Source organism: Theobroma cacao, chromosome 3 (genome assembly GCF_053813885.1).
Source record: "Theobroma cacao isolate CCN51 chromosome 3, ASM5381388v1, whole genome shotgun sequence".
Classification (NCBI taxonomy): Eukaryota; Viridiplantae; Streptophyta; class Magnoliopsida; order Malvales; family Malvaceae; genus Theobroma; species Theobroma cacao.
In genome coordinates, this window is record NC_142641.1 from 40,201,472 (window position 1) to 40,224,080 (window position 22,609).

Here is a 22,609-nt window from a genome sequence, read left to right on the forward strand (position 1 = left end):
GCCTTTTCAGGCACTTTTCGGATTTTGGTTCTTCTGGCTGGTGGATTCTTGGGGCGACATTCAAATATATTCTTCTAGTTTTAGGGTGGCCTGGAGTTCCCAATCATTTTGGCCCGATTGGCTCTGATCCCTTTGGGCTTTGGCTTTTCCATCCAATTAAGACAGTCTCGTTATCAATGGGCTATTTCTTGCTGACTCATTTTGAACACCTGGGCGTTGTTCTTTTGGCAGACCTTCCTTCCCAGAAAAAGACCAATCATTCCTTAAGTTAGAAGCCAGAATATAGATTCTTCTCCTGTATTTTACAAACACACATTACAGATTGGTAGCAATTTGCCATGTAAGGAAACATAATATAAGTCATTCAACGATATGAGAATTCGTCCAAAAGGAAATATTTGTTTTTCGGTGCTGCACACCCTTGGTAATTAATAATTGGATGGTGATACAAAATTGTTTTGATATCAAATTAAATGTTCTTTTTTTCTTCACTAAGACCTTTGCCGCGCACCAGGTTGGCAAAATCTTCCTAACCTAATGTACTGGAAGTTCATTAAGAGATCAATGGAATGCAAGATCCTAAGGAACCAACTAGAGTTGTGCATCAGGCACACACTGTTGCTATGATCAAGATTACCAATCCTACAACACAGATTCTGAGTTAAATGCATCTAAAACCAGTCAAGGGGCAAGGATGTGCAGACATTACACGGTAAGCATTTTACAATTGGTCTTTGTCAACATACCAGATACAGGCCAATACTACCTAAGATTTTGAGTTGATTGCAACCAGGAGAAATCAATTTGATATATATGAGAATAAAATCCAAGATATAAACAAGTTTTGTTACCATAAAAATCGGACTCTTTAAAAGCAATCTGACAAACAATATTTTGCCAACTAAGAACAGCAAACACTGAATCAAGGCAAAAATGCCCTCCAAAGTTCTCAGACTATAAATCCTTTTCTTTTTCACATCTAAAGCTCCGTGTCACAAAATCGGATCATTAGGTCAGAAACAATTCTCCTAGCAAATGGAATGTAGCTCAGACAGTACCTGAAACAGCTCAAATAGAATTATATAACTAGTCTAGATAAAACATTCAAAATGCAAATCAAAACTTAATGGGGTCTTCCCATAAAGATAGTCTTGAACATTATAAAATTTAAGTTGTAAATTATAACACTAGGGAAAGAAATACAAAACACCAAGAAATTTCCATAAAATTGAAATGAACAAATGTGGAAGGCCAACTTACCAAATAAGGGCACAAATCTCACATATGATTGCAAGTAATGTTAAAATCTTGCTTTGGATCTGCCAGATGAAAAGTTCAAGAAATGACAACTGATTCATGATAATCAAATTGTATCTTGAATAAAAATATAATTCTGATACTGTACAAAATAGAACTAAGAAGAAACCTTAAAAACATTGGCAATGATGATAAATGGCAAAAAGGAGAACTACATTCATATTCTAATACAGTTTGGGAATGTCACTTTTCGTTACCTTAGTGAAGTCTGTCTCTCTACCAACTATGGTGTGTGCAAACTTAGCACAGGAGATTTAAACAATTTCACATCAAGCTATCATGGCTTACTCAGAACTTCTTATGTTAAAACTACAGGTCTTCATAGATTCAAACTTCATTCACTACTAAGGGTGCTAGAATTGTTCTATGGCCTATCACTGGTTCCAGCCAGGAAACTCACCCAGAGTGCACAAATGAGAGCTAGAACAACAAATCCAATGTAAATGGCTGTTGCATAAAGACGAACAGAATCAAACATCATACGTAGCTGTTGCTCAGGTCCCATGAGGAATGCTGTGCTGCCAAACAATATGACAAATTTAAAATCTGAGAAACCTTGAGAGAAGCAATATAAGTTTAACTATACTAGGAACCATTCATCACCAGTACTTCATTATTTAGAAGTCTATTCAATTGAGACTTTTTAAGTCATTGACTGAACATCAGAAGAACTACTGACATTAACTACTCGATTTTCTGGTTTGGCAAAATTGGTTTCAGATTGACACAATGTTACACCAATTATTCAACAATAAAGGCAAGGATGGCTAAAAGTTGAAACAATGTTCTTGTGTTATGATGTCCAGAAGCAGCATTTGTTACTCAATTAAATCAAACTATTTTTTCTGAGAATATATAGTTGAGAAGTCTGTTTGAATCAGGGAATACATCAACTACCTTCCAACTGCTAACACATTGCCGAAGGTGAACAATAATGCAAATTTGATGGGTTTGACAAACACAATAAGTGACTGCAAAAGAAACAATAAGTTGAAAGATAATGTCACAAATTTATCAATATTACAATTTTAATGCACTTACTTTACAGTTACAACTGAGCTATAATGTTCTCCAAGATGAATCCATAACACATATCACCGGCACCCGTTTACCTTAGAGGTCTCCAAAATTCTAAAATGTAAAAATCAACCATGCTAATATTGATTGAACCATTAATGCCTTGGAATCCCACTTCAGATTTTTATCGTTCAATCGAATTTCATGGCAAAAAGGAGAAAGCAGAAAAGAATACAAGGATCATACCAGAAACATAAGAACAAGACCAGAAAGTAAACAAGCGGCAAATGCGTACATCCTCTGCTCCACACAGGAAAATACCCAAATTAAATACTGAAAAGAAACATGAAATTCTAAGTGTTAAAAGGAACGAAGTAGGCAGAATACCTGCGTAGGGGAGAGAGAGCAGAAGCCTTCAGATTCTTCAACTAGGAAGCTTTCTGCTCTCTCTTCTTCATCACCCCCCGACATGTATTCCTTCACTTTCCACATTTCTTCACTTCACTTCCCTTCGCTTCCCTTCCTATATCTCCATTGCCACCGTGAATTAAGAAGGAGATGCTTTTCTCTTTTCTTTTTTACTCTCCCTTTTTCCATCTATTTATTGGATAACGAAATGTTGAAAATTAGAACCTTTTTATTCTAATAATTGAAGAAGCTAATCATGACGTGCCACGTCATGAATTAACAATATAAACTTATGGTGCTGGGTAAGTACGACGTCGTTTTTTTTTTTTTAAATTAGGAAAAGGAAAATTTTCTTAAAGAACTGATATTTATTTTTGCCCAGTAGCCATATTCCAAAAAAAACGCAAACTAAAGCACCGCCCCTGCTGCAACTGCAAGTATCGACTGCCAGAGAAACCCTAGACTGATCGAACCGGCTACGTATACCGGAGGCCGAGATGTCGTCGACGCTACTCGAGGTGACTCGTGCGGCTCACGAAGATGTGGAACGCCTCGAGCGGCTCATAGTGAAGGACCTGCAAAATGAGCCGCCTTCCGGCAAAGACCGCTTGTACCAAAGCCACCGTGTCCGCAACAATATCGAAACCATCATCGCCACCAGCGAAAAGCTCGTAATTCCTCCTCATTTTTTGCAAATTGGGTTACGGTTAAAGTTTTCTTTTTTCTCTTTACGAAAATATATTTGTTTTTTGAATGGCTTCAGATTGAGATATATGAAGATAAAGATAATGCGAGGAAAGACGAAATTGCGGCTCTTGGAGGTCAAACCGCTACTGGGACTAACGTCTTTAGCGCTTTTTATGATAGATTGAAGGAGGTAACTCTTTACTCCTTTCTTCCCTTTTCTTTATAACCTTGAAGCGAAAATGCTAAGCAGGAGGTTTGCAAAGTGCTGCCTTTTTTCAGAAGCATGAATAAATCTGAATGAATTTCACAATTATTCAATGAGCAAAAGCGCATAAATAACATCCAAGTAAGTGTTTATTGAAGTAATTGTTACATAAATGCAGATTCGTGAGTACCATAGAAAGCACCCTGCTGCTCGTGTTGTTGATGCTAATGAAGAGTATGAGGCTTTACTTAAAGAAGAACCAGCCGTCGAGTTCAGTGGCGAGGTCTCTATCTCTCACAAAGACACAATTTGGCACCTTTTGTTACGCTAAAATCCTATCTTATATTATGTTTTCTTTCTGGATTCTGGTCTTACTTGTTAGCAATTTATTGGTGTTTCTTTTACAGGAAGCCTTGGGTCGGTACTTGGATCTGCATGAATTGTTCAATCAGTACATTAATTCTAAATTTGGAGCCAAAATTGAGTACTCTGCTTACCTTGATGTATTCTCTCAGCCACATAATATCTCTTGGAAACTGAAGTCAACTAGGTAAACAATCCTCAATTCTGTTTTTAGGGTTTCTTTTACTAAGTTGATTGGGCACGGTTTAATTGTTTTCTGGTTTTCTACTAATATGGCATCCTCCTACTGTAGCTTATTTGCCAATACTATCTACTGCAGGCAATACAGGGAGTATATGCAGAATCTGCTGGAGTATCTGATATACTTTTTCCAGAGGACAGAACCACTGCAAGATCTTGACAGAATATTTTCAAAGGTTCACATAGTTGTTTAAAGTTACTTGCATATCTTTATCCAAAAAGAGATTCTAACCTTGAGGATATTATGATGCTAAATGCTGCTCAAAGCCTATTTTGTAACATAAGGTTATTTATTTAATTTTTTTAATTTATGCATAAGTCTCTGTCTTGAGCTATATCAATAAAAGAGTTTATATTAAAGTAGAAAGGCAGACACCCCCCAATCCCAGGTTAGTAACTAATCCTTGTGCTCGTTCTATTTTATGTAATTCCAAACTCAAACCTCTAATCCACTCTTTTTTTTTTTTTGAAAGGCCTCTAATCTACTCTTTCACCAGCTAATCCATTAGGAAGTTGACCTTTCCAACTGTACCTTCGTCTTTCTCTAGCTCTAGATCTAGGAGTTGGCGTGATATAAATTACTAACTCCTGTGCAGTGACTTCTAATCTGACTTTGCTTTGAACTTAAAATGGAACTTCTGTTTGTAAGAAGTTTATGATTCTAGTAAATTAATACTTTTGTGGTGGTTTCTGATAGGTTGAGGCTGAGTTTGAGGAGCAATGGGCTGATGGTCAGGTACAAGGATGGGAGAAACAGGGTCAAGAAAATGGAGATGATCCTGCCCAGCATACCATGATTGATCTTGATTATTACAGCACAGTTGAAGAGCTGATGGAAGTGGGTCCAGAAAAGTTAAAGGAGGTAATTGCATTCCTCTGTGATCATGTCATCATTTCTAGCCAGTTTTTGATCTAGTAACTGCAATATCTTGTGTATACTGCTTAGAAATGTGTGGCTGTCCATCCTTCTTTAGACAAAGGCATGCCCAAGTTGCATCAAAGAGAAAAATAAAGAAACATGTTGCTATTGTATTCCTTGATCTTGTCAGTGTAAACAGCTTATATTGCTAGTTAGTTTCAATTTAAATAGTTAATGTGAGAATGAATAAGTAAGATTAAGTGGGAGAAGGATATCCATTCTTATCCTGTGGTTTATTCTGTTCACTTGGAGCAGCTTTTTCTGTTTTAATTGCTGTAATTTGGGTTTTAGGATCCATTTGAATTGCGTGTCAAGCTTTATCACTTTGCCAGAACTCAAAGGCATTATTGTTCTAGAGCTGCTTATCAGCAACCTCATTGAAAAAGTTTTTCTAGGAAATTATTTAGCATGTACTTAAAATACTTTGGTAAAAGCTTAAAAGTTTGAATGAATTGCCCATTTTTGGATTCTCTCTTACTTTAGTTTCCATTTCTTAGTTGATAAGTGAATTATTTATATTTCCTCACAGGCATTGGCAGCATTAGGACTAAAAACTGGTGGTACTGTCCAGCAGCGTGCAGAGAGGCTCTTCCTCACAAAGGTAATAGCACTTCAGCTCTCATACAATGATATGTTTTTATTTCTCTCTCTCTCTCTCTCTCTCTCTCTCTCTCTCTCTCTCTTTAACTGTTTTGTAATTCTGGTATGAGAGAATTTCCATCTTTGGTTTACTACACTGAATTAAATTGGGAAATCTTCAGTATCCTTTGTTCTTGTTGAAGGAAATCTTCACTACATCTAGGATGCAACTGGGTGTTTACCGTTATTTGGAAACTTTTGGACTGGTTTTGAGAAATCTGCATATTAGACTCTATTGCTAGAATTTGCTTAAGCGAATTAGGAGTTTATGATTTGGAGTCATGGTAGAAAAGAAAATAGGTTTATGGATGGATTAGGGCTTGAAGCCAGGAATTAGCGGAGATTGAAGGACAAATCAATGCTGAAGCCTGATACAGCCTGGGATTCTAGGTTGTTATGTTGCAAAAAGTTGATGGGGTAACTATAGATTGGTTTAATGGTGATTGTGTTTTCCTGAAAGTCTAGTATCAAATAAATTAAAAATATATATTCACTGTATCTGTATATTTTATGCAGCACACACCTTTTGAAAAGCTGGACAAGAAACATTTTGCAAGAGGCTCTCGTAAACCAGAGCAAAATGGGTCTACTGCAGTTCCACAGGACATTAACAGTCTGAAAGATGTTGCATTGATGGAGGCCAAGATGAAGAAACTCTGCGATTTACTGAGTAAGGTTAGTTTGTTGCTTACTTTTCCTTACCATCTTTGATGAAAAATTTGAAATCTGAGGCAAAGCTATTGCAAAGGTACAATTTTCTTCTGTTTGTGTTCTGGATATTTTAATTATAGTAGATGATATTTAATTAATATTTCTGTGACCTTTTGTAGACAATTGAACAAACAAAAGAAAATGTGGTGAAGAAGCAAGCTTTGACATATGAGGAAATGGAACAAGAACGTGAGGAGGTAAGTTGATCTCTTAGGTATAGCCATTCAAGTGCTGCCAGTACTAGGACAAAGTTTCATTGCCCATATTGGGATTTTACAAATTAAGAGTGTAATTCATGTACAATGCCAGCCTTCAACACCCTGTAGGGATGGCAGTAGGTAGAGTTTTGGATGTGGGGACCTGTCTGCACCCATCCACTTGGTGTCAACCCTGTTCTAGGTCTTGTAGACCTCATTTTCAGGTGGTAATTGGCTGAACTTACTCTATTATAATAGGAGCAGAAACAGTTTAGCTTTCTTCTTAAATGTGAAAGGCCCCATTTTAAATTGGATAAAATTAGAAAATTTTCACAATTTCTCTGATTCTGTTGAGAGGGGCACAAGAAGTGTGTGTATGTGTGTTGGGGTGGGGGGCAGGGGCACGGGGTGTAACTGATGCATACTTTGGTTTTTCACTCTTCTTCTACCATTGACTTCGGATGTTCATTGAAAGGATGTGTTATCTCAAATTGGCCTTTCTTTTTTCCATCATAATGAGGCACCAGCATTTGGACAACCACCATGGTTAACCAATACTTTTTGAATTATCAGTCCCTGTGTTATAACCAAAAAAAAAGGGTGAAGAAAAGCAGAAACTTTTACTCTCGGAAATTTTAGGTATCTTTGCTTTCTGTCTGTTGTGGTTTCTGACAATAAATGATTGCTTTCTAACAGGAAGAGACACAAGTTGACACTGAAAGTGATGAAGAGGATCAACAGATCTATAATCCTCTTAAATTGCCAATGGGTTGGGATGGGAAGCCAATACCTTACTGGCTTTACAAGCTTCATGGTCTTGGTCAGGTAATATCTCCTACTAATACTAATTTTGTGTTTGATGTGAACTTTTTCATGTGTAGTAACTTGGTCTACTTACAGATGACTAAACAAGAAGCAGTGAAAGCTTGAACAAAAATGAAAACCGTTATCTTATTTATTGTTTTCTTAGATCATAGATGTATTATCCTTGATGTTTAACAACTCCTACAAAAAAGGTTGATGATTCTCTGCACCTGCCTTTTCTTCTAATTCAAGAGGAGAGGAGGAAGGATGAAGAGGGTGCAGAAGGGCATTTGAATTTTGTCTTCATCCTTTTAGTGCAAAAAACTTCTTTATGTCTTAGTCACAGGATCTCTCATATGGCTCTGCCCCCCTTTTCTTTTTATTCTTCAGGAATTTAAGTGCGAGATTTGTGGGAACTACAGCTACTGGGGCCGGAGGGCTTTTGAGAGGCATTTCAAAGAATGGCGCCATCAGCATGGCATGCGATGCCTCGGTATACCTAACACTAAGAACTTTAATGAGATCACAAATATTGCGGTAAGTGATGTTTTTTCAGATCTTGTGCAGTGACATGTTCTTTCTGCTTCATCTGCCTACATGTGTTTCTTTCATGATTGAGCTTGTGTGCATTGGTTTTCACAACTAGTGCCATATTATCCACCTCAAGCAAAAGATAGCTAGCATTTGCCATTCTATCAAATCGATAATTCTTTTTCATACGTGCCTTGTCTATTTTATTTTTTACCTTTGGTAAATAAAAGGAAAAGAATTGATGGATGGCTTCTGGCCTGTGCCAGTAAGTGATGGTGACATGCATCTAGATAACTGCAACAAGTTTTCACAAGGGCTGTAGTTACAGAACCCTTTTTTGTTCTCTAGATAAATAGTAACATGTGGCAAAAACATTCAAATTTCACAGGAAGCACAAGAATTGTGGGGGAAGATACAAGAACGGCAAGGACTAAACAAGTGGCGCCCAGATCTTGAAGAAGAATATGAAGACAAAGAGGGGAACATCTATAACAAGAAGACATATACTGATCTGCAGCGGCAGGGACTGATTTAAAGACGTTTCTCTTGAGAAGCCCTCCTTGAGTTTAAGAGAAGAGTGTTTCACGTGCGTGCCTCCCCCAGACACGTTGTGTCTTGATTACCAATCATGATTTCCCTGATAACTATATAATCCTTTTCTTACTGACGGGGCCACAACCTTGGCAACCCTGGGGAATAGAGGTTGGGATGGGTCGCGGAAGTCAAGGTTCTGCTGCTGTATTTTTTATTCTTCCCGTTCTTGTTTTGTGAGTTAGCCGTTGTATGGGGCGACTATATGTAGGCTGCACATTTTTATCAGTTGGGCAGATGGTGTAATATTACGCGTGCATGAATTTCTCAAATTTTGTATGGCATGAAACATGAATTAAAAAAAGGGCAAAGTAACTTATAATTATATATATTGGCGCGGTCTCTTTGAAATTGTTGAATTCTGTAGGTTGCAAGCAGTTCTGAGTCAAAATATATCATTTCCCAAAAGAATGCTCATTTGCCAGTTGCCTGGTTGAGAGAACCTATTTTCATGTTTGTTGCTAGACACCAGTCTATGATGGGGTTTGTCTACAGTAAGGTTGCAATATTACGAGTCTTAGATATATTATGCAGATATATCTCGGGATGTTAAAAAAAATTTAATATTGACATCTTTTTAATGTACAATTTTACTCCATAATTATTATTGACAACAATCATTATAATTAAGAATTAGCAGTACTCATTACACTTTATATCTCCATTATTATAATAAAAAGTCACCAGAACAACATAACCACAAATGTTATAGCGTTAATGTAATTCAATAGATATATTAACAAAAATATGTAACAGAGTAGATCAATTATCTACACCAACCCAAATTTGGCTTAGGGGTTGTTAGCCTCTGCTTTGCCTTGTTGAAATGTATTAGAGAAAAAAAAAGGGTAACTCTGTAACATTCTAATAAGGCACTGTCTTAATTTCAAACTGAAGTTGGTTTTCAATTACTTTTAACTAACTGTACCAGTTCAATAAACAGTCAAATCTAATATAATTGTTATCTACAGCTTTCATCTGCACAAGACCTTGTAAATATGAGTGCTGAGCCATTTACACTACGGAGGACAAGCATCCTTGAGTCAACATATGTTCCGCACACAAGATTTGATAATTCAAACATTTCAGGAGGAACCTGTGTCCGAATTTCCTTAACTATGTTTCTTGCAACATCAACATTCTGTGTCAATGGGTCATTGAGAGTCATTGACACCTCGATATCATCTGGAAGGAGTTTAGCAACAGGAAGACTTGATGGGAACTCCTTGAGGGGGATTGCTTTTCTCCATTTTCTACTAGATAGTTTCCCAAATAAGGAGTCCTCGGAGTTTGATTGTCTCAAAGAGAATCCTTCCGTGGCCTTTTCCTTTAGATATAATCTCCTCCCAGCTTTTAAACTAGTTAAAGAGTTCACTTGCAATTTCCCACTGATACCGCTTTTGTCATGGGGCCAATCATGTCCCATCATGACTGTAAAACCAATTTCGGACAGGATAGATAGGCTTGTGTTTAACTTAGAAGCTTTTACAATTGTTAGGTGTGCATCACCAATGAGGATGCGGACTGGAGGTTGGCGAAAAGTTAAACCTATGTGCCTCCCAGTAGAGTATAACAGACGCCATTTCCCTGGCAACAACTCCAGCCAATTCTGCATATTCCAAATAAAGATTAATAGCAACAGCATATTAGCATAAGCTTCAATATTAATATTCATTTTGTTTTTATTTCGGGGGCGGCAGGGGATCAGGGTTAGGGTTTTCACCTCAGAGCAATTGCAATGGAATAATGAATGTCAAGAGCCTTCATTCACAATGTCCAACATTATGAAATGCTTTTAACTTTTAAGAATAAGAATAAGCATCTAAACATTGGCCCAAAAAAACGAAAATACACAATTGAGAGAGTGAGAAGAGGAATCACCTTTGGCCTTGAATGAGGATTCAACATCTCCATTAATTCAATAAAATGGGCAAGCCTACCAGTCTAAATATATGAAAAACAATGAGTTAGCTCACCCATCCAAATTTCAAATAAATGAATGGGAAACATGGATTCAAATAGTGTAAAGTGTTCTAAGGATACAGCATATTTCCTGATATGGAAGTATTCCATCTTATATGCTTTAGCTTTAAAAGAAACAACACTATATTATCTAACCTGATAATTCAATATCCCATCATTCAGCAACAGAAAGTATATAATTACCTGAGATTGGCGATAGATATACTCCTCTGTGATTCTTACTGCCGTTGACCCAAGACCCCATCTGATAATATCCATGGATGGGACCACCCGCCATCTCGGTCCACACAAAAATGGATGCCTAAGAGCATCTAAGCAACTACACAGAATATTGAAATCATTGTCGTATAACTTACCAGTATCAAGAAGCTCATAAAGCACTAAACATTGATGTACAAACCTGAATAATTACTATAATGTCTAAAATTGACATGATGTTTATTTCAATATTTTGAGTTCTACATTATCAGAATGAATTTAAAAAGAAAAAGAAGGAACTGCAAAACTAATACATCAACCTCTTCAGATTGTTAAATACCTATCTACAAAACTTGGAGTTGGCAAATTTTGAATTGAAAAAAATTGCAAATTGTTTCATGTAATGCAAATTTGAATTCTACTTTCCAGCATTTCTGAAGGCTATATAGAGAAACCTAGATTACTTTTCCAATGGCATTCTCTGGCATTCAAACAGAAAAAAATAAAATAAAGAAAAAAGAATCGCTCACATAAATTTAATAGCATACCTTATTCTTTTAGAAGGTCTGACTGCAAGCAACAAGGACAGAAGGTTCCAACCTGCACCCCAGTTTCTATCAAGCATCTGCAAGATAGATGATTTGCCAAAAGACCCTTACAGACAGCAAAGTGTAATTTTGTGTTCAAGTAAAATGACCTACCTGGAGTCCAACATTTCCATTTGGGGAGTTCCTAGTGAGTATTGGCAGAAGAAATTCACGCAAGCATGAGGGATCATTTCCCTGTAATTTCACATTAGGAATATATGATTTGAGATGAAATGAGATTCAATCAGTTGAATTTTAAATGTTACAGAGCGAAAGAAAACCCATTTTATCAGAAAATTTATGGCTACATTAAAGTTCTGTAGAATCATAAAAGGAGTAACTTCAATATTGACATATCGTGAGATGATCTTTTGGAAGGTACCCAACTAATCATATGATTACTCAGCTGTTAGCAAGGAAACTCTTCATGCATACAATTTGCCCAAACATGGCAGCTAACTCATGATATCTAGCAGATGATTATAGCATCAATTAAATGCAGCTTAGATTCAAAAAAAGGTTTGATCTTTTATGTATACTACTGTAGTTTGTATGAATATAACCGAACACAAAATATTGCTGACAGATAGTTACTTCTTGCATTATGTGATAAAAGATTGAGTTAAACAGCAAGTGTCACATGCTATACCTTCATAAGGAAAGATTTGAGCTTTGCAAAGATTAGGGGATCCATAAGTTCTCTTAACACCATCTTTGCCATCATAAATCCAACACACCTTTTTTTAAGACATGAAACTAAATGAGCTTCGAGATGATGTTTCAGATGTTAATTGAAAAGTTGTTTTTTATTTTCACCATACCTCATGTCGAATGCAATCATCATTTGCCTCCTATCCATATTGCCATCAAGTGCACTTCCATTGGGACCATTGTCATAGAAGTCAGCAGCATTTCCCAGTATTCCCACCTGATAAGGTCAGTTTCAAAGTTATACGGTTGAAAGAAGAACAACAGCAGATAAAGGAATAGAACTATGCCATATTGTGCAAAGCAGAACTAGAATCCCATATATCCCCATTAAACACAGTGCCAATCCTCCTCAATTATCATAAAGAAAATTGGTAAATACCTTAATATGTCTATCAACGGGGCTTATATGCACATTTTCCAGCCTTAACTCCGTATGTGCAATCCCATGGCTGTGCAAGTAATTTACCTGGAAAAGGTAATAAGCAAAAGCAACATAAGTCCACGCTATGAGATGTATGGGATCATGAATTTATGACAACCTTTGAGAATTACGAGATACAAGAATTTATGACTATAGAAGTTAGAAACATACTCCAATTAAGAGGTCCCTCATCAATATTCTAATAAGCCGCAACTGTCGAGTAACTGCAGGTCCCCCAACTGAGTCATCTCCTACCCTCCTAACAGACTCTTCATCCAAAGCAAGAGTTGCTTCTAAAGTTGGAAGCCAGTCAGATTGTTGAAGCCAATGTCTTAATGAAAAGCTACCGTGGTACTGCCAAAAGATGCAAAGTAGTCTCAATCTACTCGAAAGAAGTATGGAAGGAACTTGGTTGGTATGGAAACATAGGCCTCCAAGGCAAAACAACACATTCAGAGAGGGAGCTCAGATAGAAGATGCAAGATATATGAATAAAAAAGAGTAGTACTAAAAGAAACCATCATTTAGAGGGAGCATACCCCGTGGACCAGAGTGAATGAGCTCTGGGCACCACTTGTATGTGACAAGATGCAACCATAAACTTGCATGGAATAAGAATGGTAGAGGATTCTGCGATGAACAAGCTTTTTCAACACCTGTAATATATTCAAATAAAAAGCATCATGTCATAATGAGATTGAGCTATGGAAAAAAACAGTACATGGTTTGATGCACACAGTTCACAGACCTCTATCGCTCGCCTTCCCCTACGCTGAGCCCGAGCACTAGTAAGTCGTCGAAGCACAACTCTTGAGTTATACAAAGGGCTGCAACTTCATTAGCACCACATGTTAAGATTGTATCATCATGTTACAAGTCATTACTCATTTAAACAAGACTAACCTTCCGGAATCCTTCACTACAGCTTCAAAAACCACCTCATCTGCCTACAAGAAGCCCATCAATGCACAATAAATTTAAACTTATACCAAGACACCCGAAAACAAACCATAAGCATAAATATATGCTTCATACCCGGCCAGCAAGGCCAACGCTGACATGATCAAGAACCTTAAAATCAGACATCTTGAACCTTGCCACATGCCCTGGTTCATCTTCACCAGAAATTGGTGTAGCAGTTGGAGCATTCTCTTCTGATTCCATTGGCGATACAGCTTTTCTTAAGGATGAGCACCTTACTTCCTGAAATTGTCTCCTAGCAGAGCAAGGTGACTTCCGATTGAGACGTAGGCAACTAGGCCTAATCAGCGTTTTTGACAAATTACCATTAAAATGCCACACTTCAACACTTTCCAGACTTGGATTTATTGAAAATCCACATAGTGCCATTGATCAAACCTCTACACTCTACAAAACAGCAATAAGGCAATAATCATAAGATAGTGGCTCCAGAGCTTGTGGAAACAGTTGAAACCAATAATTTTAATCACTTGGATCTACTCAGTAACAATGAGCATACGTATCAGTTGCTGGAAGTAAATTCAAATTTTCAATTGATTGTAAGACAAAGCTGGACCACTACAATGCTGAGCCTCCGTACTATTTTTCTTTTCTTTCCAGCCAAACAGAGTGTTAAGCTCCATTAGCATCTTAAAGTAGCCAATTCCAACATTTTTCCTTCTCTATATTTCAAAATTCTTTCGCAGACAAACAAACCTTTACACTTCAATTCAACTAAGCTAACACTTATCCATTTTACTCGATCAACGCCAAATATAAAACTTCAATGAATTAAAGAAAAGAGATCAGTTCCATTCCAGGGAGCACAAGGTATATTAAATTCATTTAGATACGAAATTATTTTGAAGAAATGAAACTGGTCGAAGAAAAAATATGAAAATTGGAGGACTTACCAGAGAACGTGAGAGGAATTGTGGATTTTGAATTGAAAGAGAGAATTGGTGTCAATATAAGGAGAAGGGAGCACGTGTCATTTGCGTGAGAGAGTACGCTTGTAGCGTTGTGCCATAAGTTTTACTCATGTCTACGTCCGGTACCCCTGCAAATATCTCTTGCCGTCTCGCTACTTTTCCTCTTGCTTCTCTCCAGTTGGTTTTTCCCGGTATCATCCGGTTCATGGACTCGCCTCCTGCCACGTCAGCGTTTTCGTTCCTAATTCTCGCATGTGATATATTTTAGAATTTTCCTTTTCTTTTTAAATGGTTTTCGAATTTTCTAATAGGTTCTTTACCTATGCAACGGACACACCAACAAATTTTGATTTTTAGGCGGTGTGCCACGATTTACACCAACATTTACGAGATATTATTTATTAAGTTTTAGTTTCATAAAAGGTATTTTTTTTTTTAAATCATGACATCTTATTCTTTATTCATAATTGGGAGTTTCTCTTTAATATAGGATTTGATGGCTTTATTCGTTAAAAATATTATCTGGACAATGTGATATTCACGTGATATCCTATTCCACTTCAATAAGGGCCCACTATTTTCAGTAGTACATATTCAGGAACGTTTGGTTCTCAGAATAAATAAAAATGAAATAGAATAGTTATTACGTAAGAATAGAATAAGATAGGAATATAATCGAATAAATATTACGTAATTTGGTATAATGAATGGAATAGAGTAGGAATAATTATTATGACTTATTACAATATTTGGTTGGTAACAATAGCTTTTGAATAAGAAAAGAAAAGAAAATAAAAATATAAAAATACCCTTTATTATATATAATTATATTTTTTATTTTTTAAATATTAATAATTTTATAATTAATTAAAATATTAATAATTAATAATTTAAATATCAATATTTTAATATAATTTAATTACTAATATTTTTAATTAATAATATTTTATTTATAATTTAATATTATTATGATTAAAATATTAATATTTTTATTTTTTATATTCATTAAAAATTTAATAGATTAATAATTTAATAAAAAAACATTAATAGTTTAAAATATTAATATTTAATATTTTAATCATATTAATATTAATAATGTTTAAATTATATATAAAATATTAATATTTTAAATTTTATAAATAATTTATTCTTTTTATTCTATTTTTTCTTTTTTTTTCATGGGTCGGTTGCCGGAAAGGCGACCGGTGTAACAAAACGTCGATCTGGAGCACCATGTGGCTAGATCTGGCTATTACGGCGCCAGATCGGTGCTTCCCTGCAGTTGGATCAGGCCGTGGAGTGCTAGATCCAACCGTGGGATCTGGTCGGGAAGCACCCGATTCGGTGCTTCCCGCAGCCAGATCTGGCCCTTGAGTGCCAGATCTGGCTGAATCTTCGTTTGAATATTGTCCGACCATATTCGGTCATAAAATCACCGTCACAGCCGCTTTCGTCACCGTCTCTGTCGCAGCCGTAGCCGCTTCAGCCGCCGTCGCTAACATCATCTCTGGCGTTGGTGCCACTTAGAGAGAGAATGAGAGAGAAAAGAACATGATAAGAGAGAGAAAGAAGAAGGGAAAATAAGAAGAAAATATATATATATATATATATATATATATATATATATATATATATATAGGTCTAGGGTTGTAATATTTTTAAGTGATAAGAGGTATTTTAGTCTTATCATAATTCAGAGCTATTCCCTTAGTCACGGAATAGCAAAAACCATGGGGGAGCTCGGGTTTAGCTATGCCTGAGTTTTACCCTTTTTAAGAGAATAGCTATTACTAGGTAATAGCTATTCTTTGTGATATTGCTATACCAAACGGAGGTAAGCTCGGGTTTAGTTTGCTCTAATACCAATTATCATGATCCACATCAACCTTGTGAGATATTATTCGCATTCAATCAATGTAGGACTTTGTGGGTGTGAGACTTTTGTGGGGCCCATTGTCTTTAGTGGCACATACTTAGAGTTTGCTCTGATATTAATTGTCACGGTATATACCAACCCTTATGAGGTATTATTCGCATTCAATGTGCCAACCCTTATGAGTAGGGGTGAGCAAAATGGACCCGAACCGAATAACCGAACCGCATCGAAATGAGTTCAGTTTTTTCGATTCGGTTAGTTTGATTTTTTGATTAATTTAGATAGAGTAATTCGGTTAGTGTAATGACTTAGGTTCGATTTCGGTTAGAAATATGTCTAACCGAACTAATCGAAGGGCATTTTTGTAATTTTACCTAAAAATTTCTAAACCTAAATCCCCAATTCCTCTTTCTAATTTTTGCCATCCTGTTCGACTGTTCCTGTCTCCCGTGACTCCCAACCTCCTATCTCCAGTTCTCCACTCTCCACTCTCATCTCTCGCCCTTTTTGCCGTTCACTGGCTGCCATCCGTCGAAGTTCAATCTTCACTCTAGCCCCATCTGGTTTCTACCGACTGCCTTTTCTGGTTTCTGGTTTCTGCTTTAATCTTGAACAAGTTAAAGTTTGTCTCTAATTGACTAGTTTCTAGTTGGGTTTATTGTTGCTGCCGACTGCCCTTCCTTCATCAAAGTGATTGGTAAGTTTTATTTATTCTGCTGTCACCATCAATAAAGTTTGTTTATGTATCCTTCATCTTGAGAATCGCCAGCGTCTCTACCTCTCTAAACAGACAAGCGTGTTTCTTTTATAGGGAATTTCTTTACTTACCGAAACATGGCTTGGATTGAACGAAATAACACCCTCTTGTTTCATTTATGGAAAATGAAATTAGTCAAATTTATATAAAAATATTATTTTGATCACTTTTGTTCTAAATTAAAATTACATTATAGTGGACAATATATGCTCATCCCAAAGCTGTAAACATCGCTTTTCTTGTTTAGGTTCCCTGAACATTGAAATCTATATGGAAAACACAAATGATTTTTGTCAGTAGGAGTTTTGTAAAAATTAGATGAATGAAACAAGCATAAAAGTCTTTTAATGTTACTTTTATCAATTCTTTCAATATCGTTTTTGCTTATCCAATGATGCTGAGAAGTTAAATTATTAGGGATTATTTGGATGAGCCTAGTCCCAGAGCCTTTAGAGATGGAAGATCAGATGACGCATCCAAAGCCTAACACTCGGAATTTGAAAGTTAACATGATACAATCTATGAGGCTAAGATAACATTTAGCCAACAAGAAATGTTACTAGGTTTAGACAGCAATTATGTGAGAATTCTCATCATGATTTAGGCAGCAGATTAGTTATAATTAAAGATTTAAGAAATTAAACAAATTCAGATAAATTTCATCAAGTTTTAGACTATTACTCAGAATCAAGATATCCGGGTGTGCCAGCAGGGCAAGTTGATATGTGAGACTCATTTTCTGTTAAGAAAATTTTAGACAGCCCAAAATCAGCTATCTTTGCTTGCATGCTTTCAGTCAATAAGATGAAAAAAAAAGAAAATTTTTTTATCAAATTTAAGAATAGATTAATTTCATATATTGCCACTTTAAACTTAAGAACATATCAAATTATCCGTACATTAATTAACAATGAAAAAAGAAACACAATTTCTTCATAGAGAGTTTCTTTTATTGGATAGAATAAGAATAATTGTTGACTTAAAAGAAAAAAAAACCTAATGAAGTAATTGATTTCATTGTTTTGAATTGAACCTTTAATATACTGGCTTGTTGGAATTTCATTGAGTGCTTATAGTGGCTGGTGCTAATGTTAGTAATATCTATTTTTGCTAGTATGTATTTTTGTTAGTAACGTCTTGTGTCATCTCAATGGTTGAAGTTGATAGACAATTTCTTTTTGGAATGTTATTATTAATTTAATCTAGCTACTTCATTTTATGCATAGTTTGCTGACCCCTTTACATTACTTATTCTGTTGCAGGCATATGTGGAAAAGTTTCAAAATTACTAAGAGAAACATGGGAACCTTTTCATTTATGTATCCAATTTCCCGTAGCTTCTAGGAATGCTTACCTTTTCATTTCTGTTGTGTTTTATTCCTTGGAAGTTAATATATAGATATTTTGTTATTTTTGTATTAGAAGTTAATATACGATGCTAGCACTTGCTTGTCATATGTGGGTGTTTTGTGCTAGACTACCAGTTGTGAATTGTGATGTTTCTAAAGGTAGTGTCTGACAGTGATTGTTGCTCTCTAGGCATCCTGTTTTTATCTATGGTTTTATATGCCTGAGTTAGATGTTTAAACATTTTTGAAACTTAGCATGTTATTTTCTTGGCATTTAGCATTGATATGTTTGTCAGTGCAGAGCATAAAAATTTTGCATTTAGAATATGTGCATTGAAGAATATGAAGAACATTGAGAAGATCCATATTCAGAGGCTGAAAACATGAAAGAGCAGTGGTGAAATATTGTTATTAACTTTATTTTATTGGGTTTAATATGAAGGGAAACATCAAGATTTCTTATCAAAAACCAACCTTATTCCCACAACCACTCCAAATTCCTTTTCCAATGCTCTTTTTATGTGTTTTTGGAAGTCAAAGTTGCTTCCCTCTATAAAATGGGCCTGAAAATTCAAAAGGTAAATAGGAATTAGAAAAAAAATTTATTCAATTCGATTTTCGGTAACCGAACCGAACTAACCGAGTTAGTTCGGTTAGTTATTTACTTAAGTTCAATTTCGATTAGTTTTATACAAGAGTTCAGTTAGTTCGGTTACTGGATATCCAATAACCGAATTAATCAAACTACCCGTTTGCACAACTCTACTTATGAGGTATTATTTGCATTCAATGTGGGACTCTGTGGCTCTACTCACTAGTAGTATTATCTCAACTGGCCCATTATCTCAACGGGTCCATTGTCCTCAGTGGTACATATTCAGAGTTTACTCTGATACTAATTGTCACTGTTCACACCAACCCCTGTGAGATGCTAGTCGCTTTGGCCTGCTGGTCTTACGATTTTATTCCACAAAATGCACCTCACAGGATAAAAGTGGTAACCTTTATATTTCTAATATCATTATAATACATAGCTAATGTGAGATTCATAGCTCTCTTCTTTAGGACCATGACATATTCCTTTACTTCTCGTTGGAGTTTCTCTTCAATGTGAAACTTTGTAACTTTATTTGCTAGGAACATTATCTTGACGATGTGAAATTTTTATCTATTCAAAGATCGTGACACGATACATTGATTTATTAGGAAATTAATTTGGAACTTCAATATATGTTTTGTAAACGAGTCAAGATTCACAAGTGAAGGCTTATCTCGCTCTAAATTAAACTTGCAGATATGTGAAGTCAACCTTGTAATATGATTCAACCCAATTAATTTGTTTATACAATTTAAATTTACAATATTGAATTATTCTCCAAAAAATGTTTGTTATAGTCCGAAATAATGAACAATTTTTTTAAAAAAGCACTTGTAGGATTTTTATTATCTGATTATCTCTAATTGTAATTTTTCATAATAAATGAAATTTTGCATTGTCATTTTGGTTAACATAAATCAATAGATAAAATAGATGAAGACGTGTGTGTGTGTGTGTATATTTTAATTTTAGCATAATGGTTAAAAAAAATTTGAATTAATTAAGAAAATTTAAATAAAATTTTATTTTTTATTACGTTTAATTAAATTCTTATACATTTAGTTTAGGTCAATAAAATTCTTATATCTAATGGTTGATTAATTGTCATTAATCAAAATATCTATTTATCATTTTATATCCTCGTAGCACTAATGTAACATTGATATAAAAGATAAAAAATGCAATATGGTAATGTCATTATGTTACATCAACATGTCATGTTATCATCTATTATAATATGTTAACATATTAAGCCAATGCCACATCAACATCACGTGATATAAAATGACAAATAATATTTCAATAAAGTCAGCTAGCTTATTTTGACTAAAAATAAAAGTACAAGAACTTATTTAGTTCAAAATAAAAGTATAAAGATTTGATTGAACATAATAAAAATATAATAATTTATTTAAATTTTTAAAAATAGTTTAGGGGTTTTATAAATAGGTTAAATACCCAAATAAACCCTTGAACTATATCAAGAAAGTCAATTTAACCTCTATCTTTTTATTACATTTAAATAAATCTCTTAATTTTTATTTTGAATCAAATAAATTTTTTTTACTAATTGTTGACTAATTTCTGTTAATTAACGGTACAAGTTAATAATTTTTTTATGCCACATCATTTTGTCAAGTGGCATGTTGTCATGTCATCTTAATGACGTTTGATGACATCAATGCCATGTGACAGATGAGGTGGCATAAAAAATTACAAACTAAAAATTATATATTTTTTCTTTTTATCTATTAAGATGTCAAAAAATGATTGATTATGAATTTGAAACAAAAAATAAAAAAACTTAATTACTTCAAGCTGATAATGGTTTTTTAACTAATTGCCGTATTCTTAATTGAAGTCTTCCTTTTTAACAAAAAACCTAATCTAACTTTTTCAGTTTGATTAAAGCCATTGTTAGGAAATATGACTTCAATTGAAAAGATGGTAATCAGTTTGAAGTAATTAGAGATTTTTTATTTTTATTTTTTGAAATTCATAATCAATAATTTTTGAACATTTGAATGGATAAAAAGAAAAACATTTAATTTTTAGTCAGTAATTTTTATGTCACATGATATTGACGTTATTAATATAATACATCAATATATAATGTGACAAATGATGTGGTATAAAAAATTATTAATTGTACCTTTGACTAACTTCTATTAATTAATGGTTAACGAAGGATGTTTATTTAACTCAAAATAATAATTCAGAGTTTATTTGAAATTTGAATGCAATAAAAGAATAGAAACTAAATTGACTTTTTATGTATAATTCGAGACCTTATTTACATATTTAACCTTTTAGATATTATGCTTTTTTTTTGCTTTCATTTTATTTATTATAAGAAAAAATCTTAATGACAACATCATAGCAATTAAGATAAATGAAATTCTTTTTGGGTAAATTTCACTAACAATTCTTGTAGTTTCCATTTTTTTTTTTGAAAAGCTAGTTTCAACTTTTTTACATAGCATCACGTGCTATTATTTTTTAATTAACATCTTCTGAATATATTTTTTTCTCAATTAACTTCCTGTATATAATTTTTGTTTCCATAAGAGATTAGGCTATTAATTTACCCATAAAATTATAAAAAATACTCAAAATTGAGAACAAAAAATTTAATTTTAAATTGAAGGTAATCTTCACAAAAATTTTGAAATGAAGGTATTTTGGTAATTTTATTAAATAAAATTAATAGCTTAACTCTTATGGAAATAAAAGTTATCCTTCAAGTGCTAATTGAGAAAAAAAAAACCATGTAGTGCCAATTAAGAATAAAAACTATAAGATACCATATGAAAAAAATTAAAATCACAAGAAGTATAGGTGGAGTTTACTCCTGTTCTTTTTTTTTTTCTTAATATAAGAGATTGAGATATCCTACTAATAATTAATTAATCTTGATAGACATATATATTAATAATGTCATTAAGCATTAACTATTTAATTTCACTAAACATTATTTCATATAATTAGGGAATCAATTAACACAAAAATTAGTCCCATGATGAACATGACCAACATGGCATGATCAATTCTTACCACGGAATTTCTAACATAATAATAAGTTGTGATCAATCTAAAACGAGGATCATAATTTGAGAAAGGATTGCTGATTTTTTTAAAAAAATTTAACATCATAAGAATATTTTTTTTAACTCCCACGAAAATTACAGAAAATCGCCCAAAATTCATTGATGAGGATGTCTGACCAACCTACCCTGTAAACAAAATTTACCAACCATTATCCTGATGAATCACGCAGCAGAACTCTACAACTCTATACTAAATCTTTTTTTTTTTTGGCCTTGCACATTCAAATCAAGTATCATGACGATGATATTTCGTTAATCATTAATTAATGTAGATACTCACAGTGTGATGCTAAATTTTGATATAATTGTCGATTCCTTCACGTTGTTCCTTCCTCTGGTTTTAATTTTTCTGGTCACAGGCAATACTATGTTAGGTAATGATGTATACTTAGGGATCGAGATTTGTGCTTTTAACTTAATGCAATCAATATAAAAATTGATAAAATATAGTAACAGTACTACTAATGAAACCATGCCAAGTAAGTGATACTGATACCCAGG

General features: G+C 34.3%; 3 protein-coding genes across 4 annotated transcripts; 1 reads left to right on the forward strand and 2 right to left on the reverse strand.

Annotated features, from left to right (window-relative positions):
* Window positions 1–687: 687 nt before the first annotated feature.
* Window positions 688–2,926, reverse strand: LOC18605745 (Got1/Sft2-like vescicle transport protein family). The gene is made up of 6 exons (XM_007038950.3): window positions 2,722–2,926; window positions 2,581–2,634; window positions 2,215–2,288; window positions 1,718–1,835; window positions 1,261–1,319; window positions 688–1,058 (listed from the first exon to the last, which is right to left on the reverse strand). The coding sequence occupies exons 1-6, from the start codon at window positions 2,824–2,826 to the stop codon at window positions 980–982; spliced, it is 489 nt and encodes a 162-aa protein (XP_007039012.3). The 5' UTR covers window positions 2,827–2,926; the 3' UTR covers window positions 688–979.
* A 196-nt stretch (window positions 2,927–3,122) lies between these two features.
* ATO (splicing factor-like protein) lies at window positions 3,123–8,952 on the forward strand. Its single transcript, XM_007038951.3, has 12 exons — window positions 3,123–3,413; window positions 3,506–3,619; window positions 3,813–3,917; window positions 4,042–4,184; window positions 4,317–4,413; window positions 4,935–5,099; window positions 5,686–5,757; window positions 6,312–6,470; window positions 6,626–6,703; window positions 7,400–7,528; window positions 7,898–8,044; window positions 8,427–8,952. Exons 1-12 carry the CDS (start codon window positions 3,240–3,242, stop codon window positions 8,571–8,573), a joined length of 1,530 nt encoding a protein of 509 aa, XP_007039013.3. The 5' UTR covers window positions 3,123–3,239; the 3' UTR covers window positions 8,574–8,952.
* Window positions 8,953–9,509: 557 nt separating this feature from the next.
* Window positions 9,510–14,564, reverse strand: ORG1 (OBP3-responsive protein 1). Of its 2 annotated transcripts, none has more exons than XM_018118342.2 (14): window positions 14,404–14,564; window positions 13,565–13,897; window positions 13,433–13,476; window positions 13,278–13,362; window positions 13,069–13,185; window positions 12,701–12,883; window positions 12,488–12,574; window positions 12,219–12,325; window positions 12,047–12,134; window positions 11,512–11,592; window positions 11,359–11,435; window positions 10,796–10,931; window positions 10,511–10,573; window positions 9,510–10,238 (listed from the first exon to the last, which is right to left on the reverse strand). In XM_018118342.2, exons 2-14 carry the CDS (start codon window positions 13,877–13,879, stop codon window positions 9,591–9,593), a joined length of 2,031 nt encoding a protein of 676 aa, XP_017973831.2. In that variant the 5' UTR covers window positions 13,880–13,897; window positions 14,404–14,564; the 3' UTR covers window positions 9,510–9,590. The 2 variants fall into 2 exon arrangements, with proteins under 2 accessions (XP_017973831.2, XP_007039015.3); XM_007038953.3 differs by having other exon boundaries at window positions 13,278–13,356; window positions 14,404–14,563.
* Between the last annotated feature and the right edge of the window lie 8,045 nt (window positions 14,565–22,609).